This window comes from Taurulus bubalis (assembly GCF_910589615.1).
Source record: "Taurulus bubalis genome assembly, chromosome: 20".
In the NCBI taxonomy this organism is placed as follows: Eukaryota; Metazoa; Chordata; class Actinopteri; order Perciformes; family Cottidae; genus Taurulus; species Taurulus bubalis.
In genome coordinates this window covers 18,009,284-18,021,440 of record NC_136608.1, presented here as the reverse complement: position 1 = coordinate 18,021,440, position 12,157 = coordinate 18,009,284, and the positions used below count along the sequence as shown (strand labels likewise).

The following is a 12,157-nucleotide window of genomic DNA, read 5'->3' as shown; positions in this document are numbered from 1 at the left end:
CCAGCTGATAGCTGTGTTGTACTGACCTCGCTAACAGGAACTGTAATAGACATGAAGAGTAATGGAGAATAACAGCAGAATATATGGATTTATATTATCAGTGTGAGTCTGTGGTAGCAGAAGGTGAAGCATGTGTTGACTGTTTACAGATATATGCCCCTGAATTAACCACAACAAGCTAACGTAGCTTTCATGACCAAGGGTCACTGATGTGTGTACACACTTGAGACTAATGCCAAGGAATACGATGAGCATTCCTTTAGTTTTCGTTCTTCAGCTGTTTCTGTTTTCAGGAATTCACTGAAAGTCATTTCCAGGATTCATGTTGGAACGTAACTCCTCCCGCCTCCATTCGCCTTCCCGGAATGAAGCCTCCCCCTCTCTCTCTCTCTCTCTCTCTCTCTCTCTCTCCCTCTCGCTCTCTCTTGCTCTCTCTCTCTCTCTCTCTCTCTCTCTCTCTCTCTCTCGCTCTCTCTCTCTCTCTCTCTCTCTCTCTCTCTCTCTCTCTCTCTCTCTCTCGCTCTCTCTCGCTCTCTCTCTCTCTCTCTCTCTCTCGCTCTCTCTCTCTCTCTCTCTCCTCTCTCTCTCTCTCTCTCCCTCTCGCTCTCTCTTGCTCTCTCTCTCTCTCTCTCTCTCTCTCTCTCTCTCTCTCTCTCTCTCTCTCTCTCTCTCTCTCTCTCTCTCTCCCTAACCCGTTCAACAAGGACCGGAAGTCTCCATATCCGCAGCAGCGCCTCCTCTTTACTGGAAGCCCCGCCCCCCCCCCCGTCACGTAAAACCATCGCACCCTGGTGACTCCCTCACTGCCTTCCCTCTGAACGGAGCTCTCTTTCTCTCCTCGTCGCCATTTCTCCGTGTTTCTCGTGTTTCCGTGTTTAATTCAACATGGCTCAGGTCAACTCGTGCCTCAAACTCATCTTCACCATCTTCAACGTCTTCTTCGCGGTGAGTTGGCGTCTAAAAATGGCCACCGGTCTGCGAGCGGACGCACCCGGATGTAGTGAGGAATTAAAACTGCGCAGTCGATTTAACTAATCGACTATTTATTTATTTAAATAATGTAGTTTTCCTGTTTTTATTGTTCCCTTTCAACATTTAATTTCCTCTCAGTAAGTTTATTCCTCTTCAAGCCGACAGTTTACTGATTTAAACTCTTTATTCGCTATTTGTTCCTTAAAAACGTTTCGGGTGAAAGTGATATTATATTATTATTGTGTAAATAAACTTAAATGAGTCGTACTTGAACTTTACTTCCTACTGACAGCTACATGTGTGTTTAACGTCAGTTTGGTTATTTATTAAATCTAATTTAAAATCTAGCGTTTTAAAGCTGGGTTGTTTGTTCTAGGAAACACACTTTGCATTTAAACTTAAGTATTAAAATATAGTTTGCTCTAATAAAATGTGGAAAAGAAGAAGTGCAAGTGATTTAAAAGCCTGTTTTGTCCAAAAAAAACAACACAGATTTATTTAACTTCCTATGACGTCAGCGCAGATAACAAAAGAGAAGAAGCAGATGGTAACGTTTAAAATGGTGGAACCTTAAAATGTTTGTTTACTTTATAGAACAGATTAAAGGCCTTTAGTTTGAGAGTTTGTTGCTTTTGGTTTCTGTTTTTTATTTGTTTTTCTCTGCTGGTTTCAGTCTAAAGGAAAAAAACAAAACAATTATGTTTAATAGTTTGCAGCTGTTTCTGCAGAAAGCTTTTACTTTTCACAATAAAAGCCTCTGGGTCGAGTCTCAGGGTTCTGCTTCCGGTTCCACCGGTTCTCCTGCATGTCCAAGAGAACAAAGTTCAGGTCGTTGATAATCAGCAGGATTATCGGTAAAGACCGTAATCTTTATTAAACACCGTTTTGAACTAGTTCGACCTTCAGAAACCATTTAGTTTCATAACTGAGTCACAATAGTCTGCTTCCAGATATGATGACTCACGATCACTTCAGTTTTTATTTTATAGATTAATCGATTTAAATCATTTCTCAAAGTCTTTTAAACGTTTTGTTTTGTCCCAACAAATATATTCAGTGTAAAAAAAAGTGTCAAAGTCGGTAACTTTCATTTTGTGCAAATAAAACAAGACAATACATATTCAAATTTTAGAAGATTAAACAGAATACATTTTTTTAATATATATGTGTGTATGTATATATATATATATATATATATATATATATATATATATATATATATATATATATATATATATATATATATATATATATATATACTTCTCATATACTGTTTTTACTCAATCTGTATATTTAATATTGCGACTGTATTCTTCACTGTTTTACTGTTTATTTATATAACTTTTTCTCTGTGTGCTCTGCTGCTGTAATCCTTTAATTTCCCCACTAATAAAGGATTATCTTGTCTTAAATAAAAATGATGCAGTAATATAGTTTTAGCTTGTTGTGCTTTATTTAACGTTGTTGTTGTTGTGCTTCAGATCGTCGGCGGCGTCATCATCGCGCTCGCTCTGCTGTCGCAGGTCGTCACGAACGTTGATGGAGGCGACGGCGTAAGAACAGACTCTGACTTCACAGACAGGAAGTGACGATAATAACAACAACAACAACATTAATGAGACCATTTGCCCCGCCTCTCTGCAGGTGGAGGGTCGCACCGTCGGCCTCATCGCCCTCTACACCGTGGGCGCCATCACCATGGTGATCGCCATCCTGGGAGCCATCGGCGCCCACCGGGAGAACCGGGCGTGTCTCATCGTGGTGAGCGGCTGACGCCAGATCTGATGACACGGTCGCTTCCGTGAAATGAGCTCGCGCATGAATTTAGAAAGAAAAGTTCCAGAATGACGCGCGAGGGGAAACCACGCGGTTGTTAACGGCAACGCCAAAGAGCGGTTCCTTTGTTGTTCAGCGTCTCGATCGCCGTGGAAACTCTGTCACAACTTCTTCTTTTTAAAAAACACAGTTGTGCAGATGTGATGTCATGTCCTGTTTCTCTCTCTCTTCAGTTCCTGGTGTGTATGGTCATCGGAAGTCTGATAATGCTGCGCGGCGGAATCTCCGCCACCATCGCCCGCCCCCAGGTAACGCCCCGACGACCCCGACCCACAATGCAACCGGTCCCAACGCACCCCAGAGACGCCCCACACACACACACACACACACACACACACACACACACACACACCCCCGCCCCCCGGTGTAACCAGTTCTTTGTTGCCGTTAACTCTTCTCTGTAGTTGGAGCGCGTGCTGGAGGAGAAGTTTCATGAGCTTCTCCCTCTGGACAAAGCTTCAGACGACGTGAAGAACATGGCCGGAAGCCTGCAGAAACAGGTAACACACACACACTCACACACACTCTTGAATGTGTTTTTGTGCGTTAGCTGAACCCGTTTGATTGCATTGTTCTCCACTGGAACGTCCCAAAAGGCCGTGAGGAATGTTTCTGTCAGCTGGCTGACTAAATGGGTAAAACCTAAATACAACCCGAGATCGTCGAGGTAATAAACTGTAATTTGAATCTCTTAAAGCGGAACAAGAGACACAGTTTGTAAATCGTTTTAATGCAGCAGGTGTGGCCCCAGAGATGCAAATCTCCTGGAGCTGGAAGAGGATTTTATTTCACTGCCACGCAAAACGGGCGTCGCTCCTGAAAGCGAGTCCTTCACTTCCTGTTTCAAAGAACAATAACCCTTTTGTTCCGTCGTGAAAACAAACAGAGAACTGATGTGAAACTTCCTTTTTTTTTTAAACGGTGCAAAAAGAAAGTTTATTACTGCTGGACTCTGAACAAACACAGGAGAACTGAAATAAACCGGCTTCCTGTGTGAAACCTTCACGCTGTGAGATGCTGGCAGGAAGTCGTTGAGGTGAACGATGTTTGAAGTTGACCTTTTTCTTTTTGCATGTGGCGTTATTGAAAATAAATATAAGTCGTAAACGTAGAACTAATGTTCTGCTCAAAGCCACCAGACTCCACTTGGAAAAACACTTATTTTACCTCGCCGGTTGTAAAAAATAAAAATAAATCGTCAAAACATCTTCGTTCATTTCCTCTGGTTCGGTCCAAATAAACCAGGAAGTCATGGAGGTGAAGACGCGCCGTCTCTTTAAAACATGGCCTGAACTTGTTTCTTCTTCTTCTGTGGTTCCAGATGCACTGCTGCGGTCTGTTCAGCTACAAGGACTGGGAGAACAACATCCCCAACACGTGTCTGTGCAACCAGGAGGAGGAGATGGAGGGGAAGTGCCAATTCGTCGACTACTGGGTGAGAAACACAAACAAACAAACAAACAAACGCTTCATCCGCTGTTCGTTTAAAGGCAGCTTACTGACGGGTTTCTTCTGTGGTTTCCTTCAGGGCGTCCTGCTGCAGAAGAAGTCCGTCTACATCAAGGTGAGTGGAGCCAGAACGTGACCCTCCTCATATTCAGCTCAAAGTAAAGGAAGTCATGTGATCACGTGACCTCTCTGCAGACCTGCTTCCCCATCATCCTGCACTACGTCCTGCTGCTGTCCAGCGTCATGGTCGGAGTCGCCTTCACGCTGGCCGCCCTGGCGGTGAGAACGCCTTGTGTTTGTGGGTTAGAGTTAGAGTACCAGGGGTACCAGGTGGACTGTAAAATAATAAACCAAGACTTAAATTTGCTTATTTTTCCAGTGTGCCACTTTGACCAGGAGAGACTGGAAATATAATGCATGGTTTAATATATAAAACGCAAAGCCTCATTTGTGTTTCTCCACCATCAGTACCGCTTGTAAAAATGTATTAATATTAATATTGACTCCTTTAGCTGCTGGGCTTGGCGCTCTCCTCCGCCATCATCCACCAGATGCGTAACCACAACCGGCCCACCATCCTGATGACGGCGCCGGCCATCTTCACCACGCAGCCTCCCAAATACCAGGAGCTGCACAACCCGCCCGGCTACTAGAGGGGCCACTTCCTGTTCGGGTGGGCCACTTCCTGTTCGTCTCAAAGTGCCTGACGGAACTGTTACGCCACTGGGTTTCATCTTCTCCGTCTTGAATTAGGCTGGAGTGCATCTGATTGGTCGGTGCATAGTGGGCGGGGCTTACTGATTTAATTCATTCTGTGTTTTGTTCTTGTTGTTTCTGAGTCACAACTTATTTAGTTTCCCAACATCGAAGTTTAGTCTTTAAATTCAGACTTTTTTTTCTGAGGTTGATGCAAAAGAAACTTTTTTAAATGACATCATTAATAGTTTTTGGGTTCTGTAAATGTATAATTCAGAAATAAACCGGCTTGTTTTTTTGTTCATTTTGAAGCTTAAAATCTTTATCTTCCAGCCACTCCCACCTGTCACTTTATTTTTGTATATGTGTGTTAATGTGTTTCCTGAAGGTTTAGTTCTTTCTTGAACATTTTATTATAAAATGCGTCATAATTTCCAGAATGATGTAAAAGCAATCAGAAGTTGAGGCTTTTATTTTGAAAAACTGAGCGACATGTTGACGCTTCAGAGGTGACATTAAAATGTGAGGTTCTTATTTTTTATAATTCAGTCTATTTAATAAACATTCAGAAAGTCCTTTTTATAAAATTAATAATTAAACGGAGGAAAGAAAGAAAGTTTTTTTTTTGATTTACTGCCTGACATGAAAAATAAATATGACGACTTCAAATAAAAGACCAGAAAACAAACCGGCTGAGTGGAGTACTTTTATACTGTAGTACTTTTAGTGAATACTGCAGTAGATATGCTGTAGTACTTTTAGAAAATACTGCCGTAAATATACTGTCGTCCTTTTAAAATATAAATATATATATATATATATACAAAATTACAAATAAACTTGCCTTGCCTATATACTGTAGTCCTTTTAGTAAATGGTAAATACTGTATTGCAGTAAATATTAAACTGAAATACTTCAGTAAATACTGTAGTATTGATGAAAAGCGGTTCATTAGTTCTACATGAAGCCAACAGCGCTCTCTGGTGGACAAATGGCGTCACGACATGTTCTACCACTCAAACGTTTAAGAGTAAATAAATACGTGATGACGTCATTTCTACTTTGATTTGAAGATATTTAATCTGTAGAAACAGTGAAGAGAAGACGCTACATTGTTAGAATCGTTCAGCTTTCTTTACAAAAACATTTTGACACCAGCAGTTTAAAAAAATTACATTTCCAAAATTACTTATTTTTTCTTCCTTAAAGACACATTTATGTTGTTCCAGAACAGGAAGCGGTTTTAATTCTTATTCTTCGGTTTTAATTCTTCTTCTTCTTCTTGCAGCGATTATTTCCCCAAAAAGGTAGTACATAGTAGAGAGTACACAGAAAATACGTTTTGTTTCATGTACAGATTTCTGAGAGAATATAACTTAATAAACAATCTGCTGCTCAGGTTTTTTATTCACCATTTTAAAAGAAAAACCGAAATAAAAAAACAAAACAAAACATGCTCGAAGAGAAAGAATATATATATATATATATATATATATATATATATATATATATAACATTGATCAATTTAAATGTGTATCAATATATATCAATATATTTTGTAATATATATATAAACATATCAACATATAATATATATGTATATATCAATATAAATTTAGAGATGAAAATATAAAGTTAACAAAAACATTAATCAGCACTTAGTTTAGATCAACAGAAAAGGCAAAATATGAATTATTCATATTAATCGTCCGATACGATGTTCAACATTTAACACTAATAGTTTCTGTTTTGCATATTTATAAACTGAGATTTTGAGTTTTGGGAGTTTGAAGATCTTTTTCACTATTTTACAGACTGAAAGGAAATAACTTTATTACAATAAATATTATATACGTATATAAATATGTTAGAACGGTTGTTTAGATTTGCTGTTTTATTTGTTATTTGTAGTTTCTAAATTAGTTTCATCATTTTAATTAATTAATCGATTAGTTGATGGAAGAAAAATTAATCTGTGTTGTTTTCAGTTTAATATAATTATACTAATTAATAACTGGCACGTAAAACAAAACAGTTCAATACAGATGAATGTTTTATATTTATTTGCAAACAGAGACATTTAAGCTGGTAAATTATTCCTTTATTATTTGTAATTTTTCTTTTTACAAAATGCAGTTTACAAAAAAAAAATCAGCTTCAATGTTTGATGTTTTATTTATTATATTTTTTTATTTCACCATATATCACTCTTATTTTATCAAACATATTTAATGTTCTGGGTTCATAATTATTCTTCATTAAATCTGAAGTCCTGGTTCTTTTTTTATGTTATTTGTTTCAAGCTTATTTGGCGCTTTGAGAACCAATTTAACAATCAAACTATTAAATATGTGAAAATAAATGTTGCAGTCCAAAATGTTGATTCAATTTAGTGTCAATGTGATGATTTAATATTTTATATTAAAGATTAAAGACGACGTCGGACTTTTTCCAGTCGATTTTATTACAACATTCTGGAAGTAAAAGAAAACCTTGAAACCAAAACACACATTTAAACTGGACTTCTCTGCGAGGGAACATCTTTTTAGTCACATGATCCTCTAATGTCTCGTAACCGTTGACTTCAAAGAGTTATTAATCTTCACTTCGTCTGAAATGAGGATAAATAAGAATTCTGTGTAAAAGTTCATCTGAAGATAGAACGAGTCAGTTGAAGCTTGTTTTATCTTTAAAAGGGACAGAAGTGTGTTTGTATGAAGTACTTCTCCGTAGTCAGTGTATTACTACAGTAGGTGTATGTATAAATTAGATCCATTTATACTACTTAGAATACTATTGAGAATATTTCCCCTCTTTACCGTTCCTGTCCGGTATCTTTGTTCTCCTCGAACTCCATTCACAAGAACAGGGATTTGACCTCCCGCCCACGCGTTTGTGTCGTTGTGAGGCTTCGGTGTTTTAAAAAGTTACGTCGGGGTCACCAAAGTCCACAACGACACCAAATAACTGGAGGAGGAGGAACCCGTGGGCCGGCAGCTCCTGTGTTCTCACAGCTTAAATCACTGTTCTTGTCTGGTTTGTTAGAACAGGTCAGAACGCTGAGAACAAAGTGAAGAGGTGACGGCGTTCTAAAGGAAAAGCACGTTGGCTGTGAAGAAGTCCAAACATGGCTGCTGTCCCTTTAAGAAGAACTTTAACACCTCTATGCGAAAGCGTCCAGATCAAACTTGAAGAAATGAAACTCGTCCTTTAATATTTTGTCCAGCAGGCGGCGCCGTTTCACCACAAAATGTCCGCCTGCTGCTCCTCCGGGTTAGAACACAGGAAACATGTTTATATGTAGAGATAAATATGATGATTAATGAAGGTTTATACAGTGTGTGTTTGTATGTTTTATCCCACCAAAAAAATAGGACACAAAAATAATAATAAATCTCTGCCGCCATTTTGTGTCCTTAAAGTTACTCCAGCTCTTTTATTCACAACGTATTAAAAACACAAACAGAGTTTCTCTGGCGGAGACTTTTACTTTGAATCTCTGCTTCTGTGGGATTAGAGAGATTTGAGTTGTGAACATTTAAATCGCTCAAATTTGATCATGAGATGCTTTTATTTTGAAGGGAACAGTGATTAAACCATTTTAAATATTATTTCCCAGCAAAAAACAGTTGGGATTATTATTATTTTTTAGGATTTTAAAGCAACAGAGACTCAAATGTGTGAATATTGTGTCTTTAAGCGTGTGTGCGTGTGTGTGTGTTAGCCAGAAGAGCAGCATCCTCCAGCGGCCGTGGCTTGTGGTTCGTCGTCGACAATCTGTACGCCCCGCCTACTCGATGCTGATTGGCTGGCTCCGTTACCCTTCAACCGCTCCTCGGCCTGAGCCGTCTCCATCATCCCTGAAAAAAATGTATTTATATATATATATATATATATATATATATATATATATATATATATATATATATATATATATATATATATATATATATATATATATATATACACATATACAAATATATACACACACACACACACACACACATATACATACACACACAAGTTTATAAATATACACATCTAAAAGTTTATCTACAACCAGTTTGTCAAATCTACTTGCTTAAAATACTAATGTCGGACATTTGGTACAAAAATATTTTTTTTAAAGATTAGAAAAAAAGATGAGAAATATAAATAAAATGCAAAGAATAGGAACTTTATAAATATTGAAATATATATGAAATAAGATTAATAATAAAAAAAATATAATAAATAGTGTGTGTGAGGTTACATATTGTTTGTAAAATCACACATTTTCTTCATGTTTTTGGAAACAAACTTTTTAATTATTGAGGTTCGAATTTGAGTAACTTGAGCTAAGCTATCCGTTTCCACCGGTTTCCAGTCTTTATGCTAAGCTAAGCTACACTACGCTATCCGTTTCCACTGGTTTCCAGTCCTTATGCTAAGCTAAGCTATCTGTTTCCACCGGTTTCCAGTCTTTATGCTAAGCTAAGCTACGCTATCCGTTTCCACTGGTTTCCAGTCTTTATGCTAAGCTAAGCTAAGCTAAGCTATCTGTTTCCACCGGTTTCCAGTCTTTATGCTAAACTAAGCTATCTGGTTCCACTGGTTTTCAGTCTTTATGCTAAGCTAAACTACGCTATCCGTTTCCACCGGTTTCCAGTCTTTATGCTAAACTAAGCTATCTGGTTCTACTGGTTTTCAGTCTTTATGCTAAGCTAAGCTATCTGTTTTGATCATTTTCAGTTTCATTGTTCTTTTATTTGTGTGTTTTGTTTTTGTAAGTTGTGACAAACTAAAAGTTCCTTAAAACCCAAAGAATAAAAGAAAACAGTTCTTACGTTTACAAAGATCCAGGAAAAGCTCCTCGATGCCTTTATTCAACTTGGCTGACGAGTGATAATGTTTAGCTCCGACCGACTCGGCGTAACTAAGAGAGAGAGAGAGAGAAGACGTACTGAGCATGCTCAGAAACACCATCATCATCATCATCATCATCATCATCATCATCATCATCATCACGGCTCACCTCTCTGCCTCTTCCACTGAAACATGTCGGTCTTTGTCCAAATCGATTTTATTACCTGCAGAGAAAATAAATTAAAACATATTATTTAATTATATATACACACATCAATAAAATAAAATATATAGAAAAGAACGAGATAGTTTCTGTTGATATAAAACATTTTATTCACATTTTATACACAATATTGTATTATGTAAAATATACATTTTTTTAAATATTAAATGAATGTGCATGAGCTGAAGTTGAACCAAAGACATAAATCTAAAATACTAACATTTTATGTTTATGTATTTGGTTCAACTTCAGCTCATGAACATTCATTTCATATTTAAATTACATTATTGATTAGTTTTTATCCGAGGATAAAAAAAATATATTTTATATAATACAATATTTTTTCAGTGAATAAAAAGTTTCACATCAACAGAAACTATCTCGTTCTTTTCTGCAATAAAGACCCAAAATATAGATTCATGAGAAAAGAACATGAATATAAATAAAGTCGTTCAAAAACGCTCGTGATTTAGTCTGAATCTGATTATCAGCAGCACATCAGACGTCAACAACTTAATCCTGTTAAACTCAGAACTTCAAAACAAACGTCAAGAGGAAGACACGACCAAATATGGACTTCCTGCGTCGCTTCACTCAGTGACCTCATCATAAAGAAATCACGTCTAGTCCTCTAAAGAACTAATACTTCACTGATAAAGTCTTCTGATCAAATCAATAAAAACATCATCATAATAACTTCATAATAAACATCATAAATAACATCATAACTTACCTACTATACATAAACAGATCTCGTTCCCCAACATTTTCCTGAGCTCTTTGACCCAGTTCTTCACCTGCAGACAAACACACTTCATATGTATATATGTTATACGTTTATATGTTTACATGTTTATAGGTTTATATACGTTTACATGTTTATACGTTTATACGTGTATATGTTTATACGTTTACATGTTTATACGTTTAATACGTTTATATGTTTTATACGTTTATATGTTTTATACGTTTATATGTTTATACGTTTCTATGTTTATACGTTTATACGTTAATGTTTTATACGTTTATGAATAAACTAAGTTTTATGGTTCATAAGTTGTATAAGTTGTATTTGAAGAAACTAAATGTCTATCTGATAATTAAACGGCGTTTCTTCTTCATGTAACAATTTAAATAATTCATCAATCAACAAATGTAACGATTCAGTTTGTCCAGAAATCATTTTACCAAATAATTAATATAACAGTTTTAATTCATACGAATACAAATATACATTAATTCCTCTGTATCGTAGTTTGAAAATATTGATATTGAAAATATAGATTTTTGCAAAATTAAGTAAAGTAGTAATACTAGTGTTGAAATACTTCATTACAGGTAAAAAATTCTGCACTAAAAATAAGAAAAAGCAGAAATGTATCATCATTAAATATACTTTAAGTACTCATTAAATATACTTTAAGTACTCATTATATATATATATATATATATATATATATATATATATATATATATATATATATATATTATATTAATGAATTCATGTTGCAGCTCGTTTTCATAACTTTATTTACTTTTGCTGCTAGTTTAATAATACATCATCATTTACTATATTTGGTATAATCTGGGTTAGTAAAGTGGAGTAGAAGTACATCATGTGAAGTAGAAGTGAACATTAAGTACCTCAACATTTTACTTAATTACAGTACTGAAGCAAATAATCTGATTCTACAGAGTGAAAACTCCAAGAGTACTCTGAGAGTACTCTGAGAGTACTCTGAGAGTACTCTGAGAGTACGAGGTGGTCGCAGTACTGCGATACCTTCAGAAAGGAGTCTTCGTCGGTGATGTCGTACACGAGCACCGCCCCGTTGGAGTCGCGGTAGTAGATCGGCCCCAAAGCGTGGAAACGCTCCTGACCCGCCGTGTCCTGGGAACACACAAAGTACACACAAAGTACACACAAAGTACTTCAAACTGGTGTTTCTTTACTGCGTACTTTATTTCAGCGACATTAAAAACATCAGAGACGCTAAATCTCACCCAGATGGCCAAGTTCACCCTCTTTCCTGTGATGTTGAGCTTCTTCGTGAGGAAGGACGCCTGCAGAGGAAGAGGAGGAAGAAGAGGATGGGGAAGAAGAGGAGGAAGAAGAGGAGGGGGAAGAAGGAGAAG

At 36.8% G+C, this 12,157-nt stretch overlaps 2 protein-coding genes across 2 annotated transcripts in view; one reads left to right on the top strand and one right to left on the bottom strand.

Annotated features, from left to right (window-relative positions):
- Positions 1–783: 783 nt before the first annotated feature.
- LOC306752550 (tetraspanin-8-like) lies at positions 784–5,641 on the top strand. Its single transcript, XM_079236324.1, has 9 exons — positions 784–945; positions 2,454–2,525; positions 2,617–2,733; positions 2,982–3,056; positions 3,213–3,308; positions 4,130–4,243; positions 4,337–4,372; positions 4,453–4,536; positions 4,770–5,641. The coding sequence occupies exons 1-9, from the start codon at positions 886–888 to the stop codon at positions 4,908–4,910; spliced, it is 795 nt and encodes a 264-aa protein (XP_079092450.1). The 5' UTR covers positions 784–885; the 3' UTR covers positions 4,911–5,641.
- Positions 5,642–6,666: 1,025 nt separating this feature from the next.
- The window catches only part of rab21 (RAB21, member RAS oncogene family), an 11,512-nt gene continuing 6,021 nt past the window's right edge, over positions 6,667–12,157 (bottom strand). Inside the window, exons 2-7 of the mRNA XM_079236140.1 lie at positions 12,026–12,085; positions 11,805–11,912; positions 10,755–10,818; positions 9,968–10,022; positions 9,780–9,868; positions 6,667–8,813 (exon numbers count right to left, since the gene is read on the bottom strand). Of these exons, the coding sequence (XP_079092266.1) occupies positions 8,674–8,813; positions 9,780–9,868; positions 9,968–10,022; positions 10,755–10,818; positions 11,805–11,912; positions 12,026–12,085 (516 nt within the window). The 3' untranslated portion in view covers positions 6,667–8,673. The remainder of the gene's footprint in view (positions 8,814–9,779; positions 9,869–9,967; positions 10,023–10,754; positions 10,819–11,804; positions 11,913–12,025; positions 12,086–12,157) is intronic.

Excerpts from the sequence above, each read along its gene's own strand:
- LOC306752550 (XM_079236324.1), top strand. The coding sequence starts at position 886 with ATGGCTCAGGTCAACTCGTGCCTCAAACTCATCTTCACCATCTTCAAC. Across the intron at positions 3,057-3,212 it reads CCACCATCGCCCGCCCCCAG|TTGGAGCGCGTGCTGGAGGA; the intron begins GTAACGCCCCGA and ends TCTTCTCTGTAG. Across the intron at positions 4,537-4,769 it reads TCACGCTGGCCGCCCTGGCG|CTGCTGGGCTTGGCGCTCTC; the intron begins GTGAGAACGCCT and ends TGACTCCTTTAG.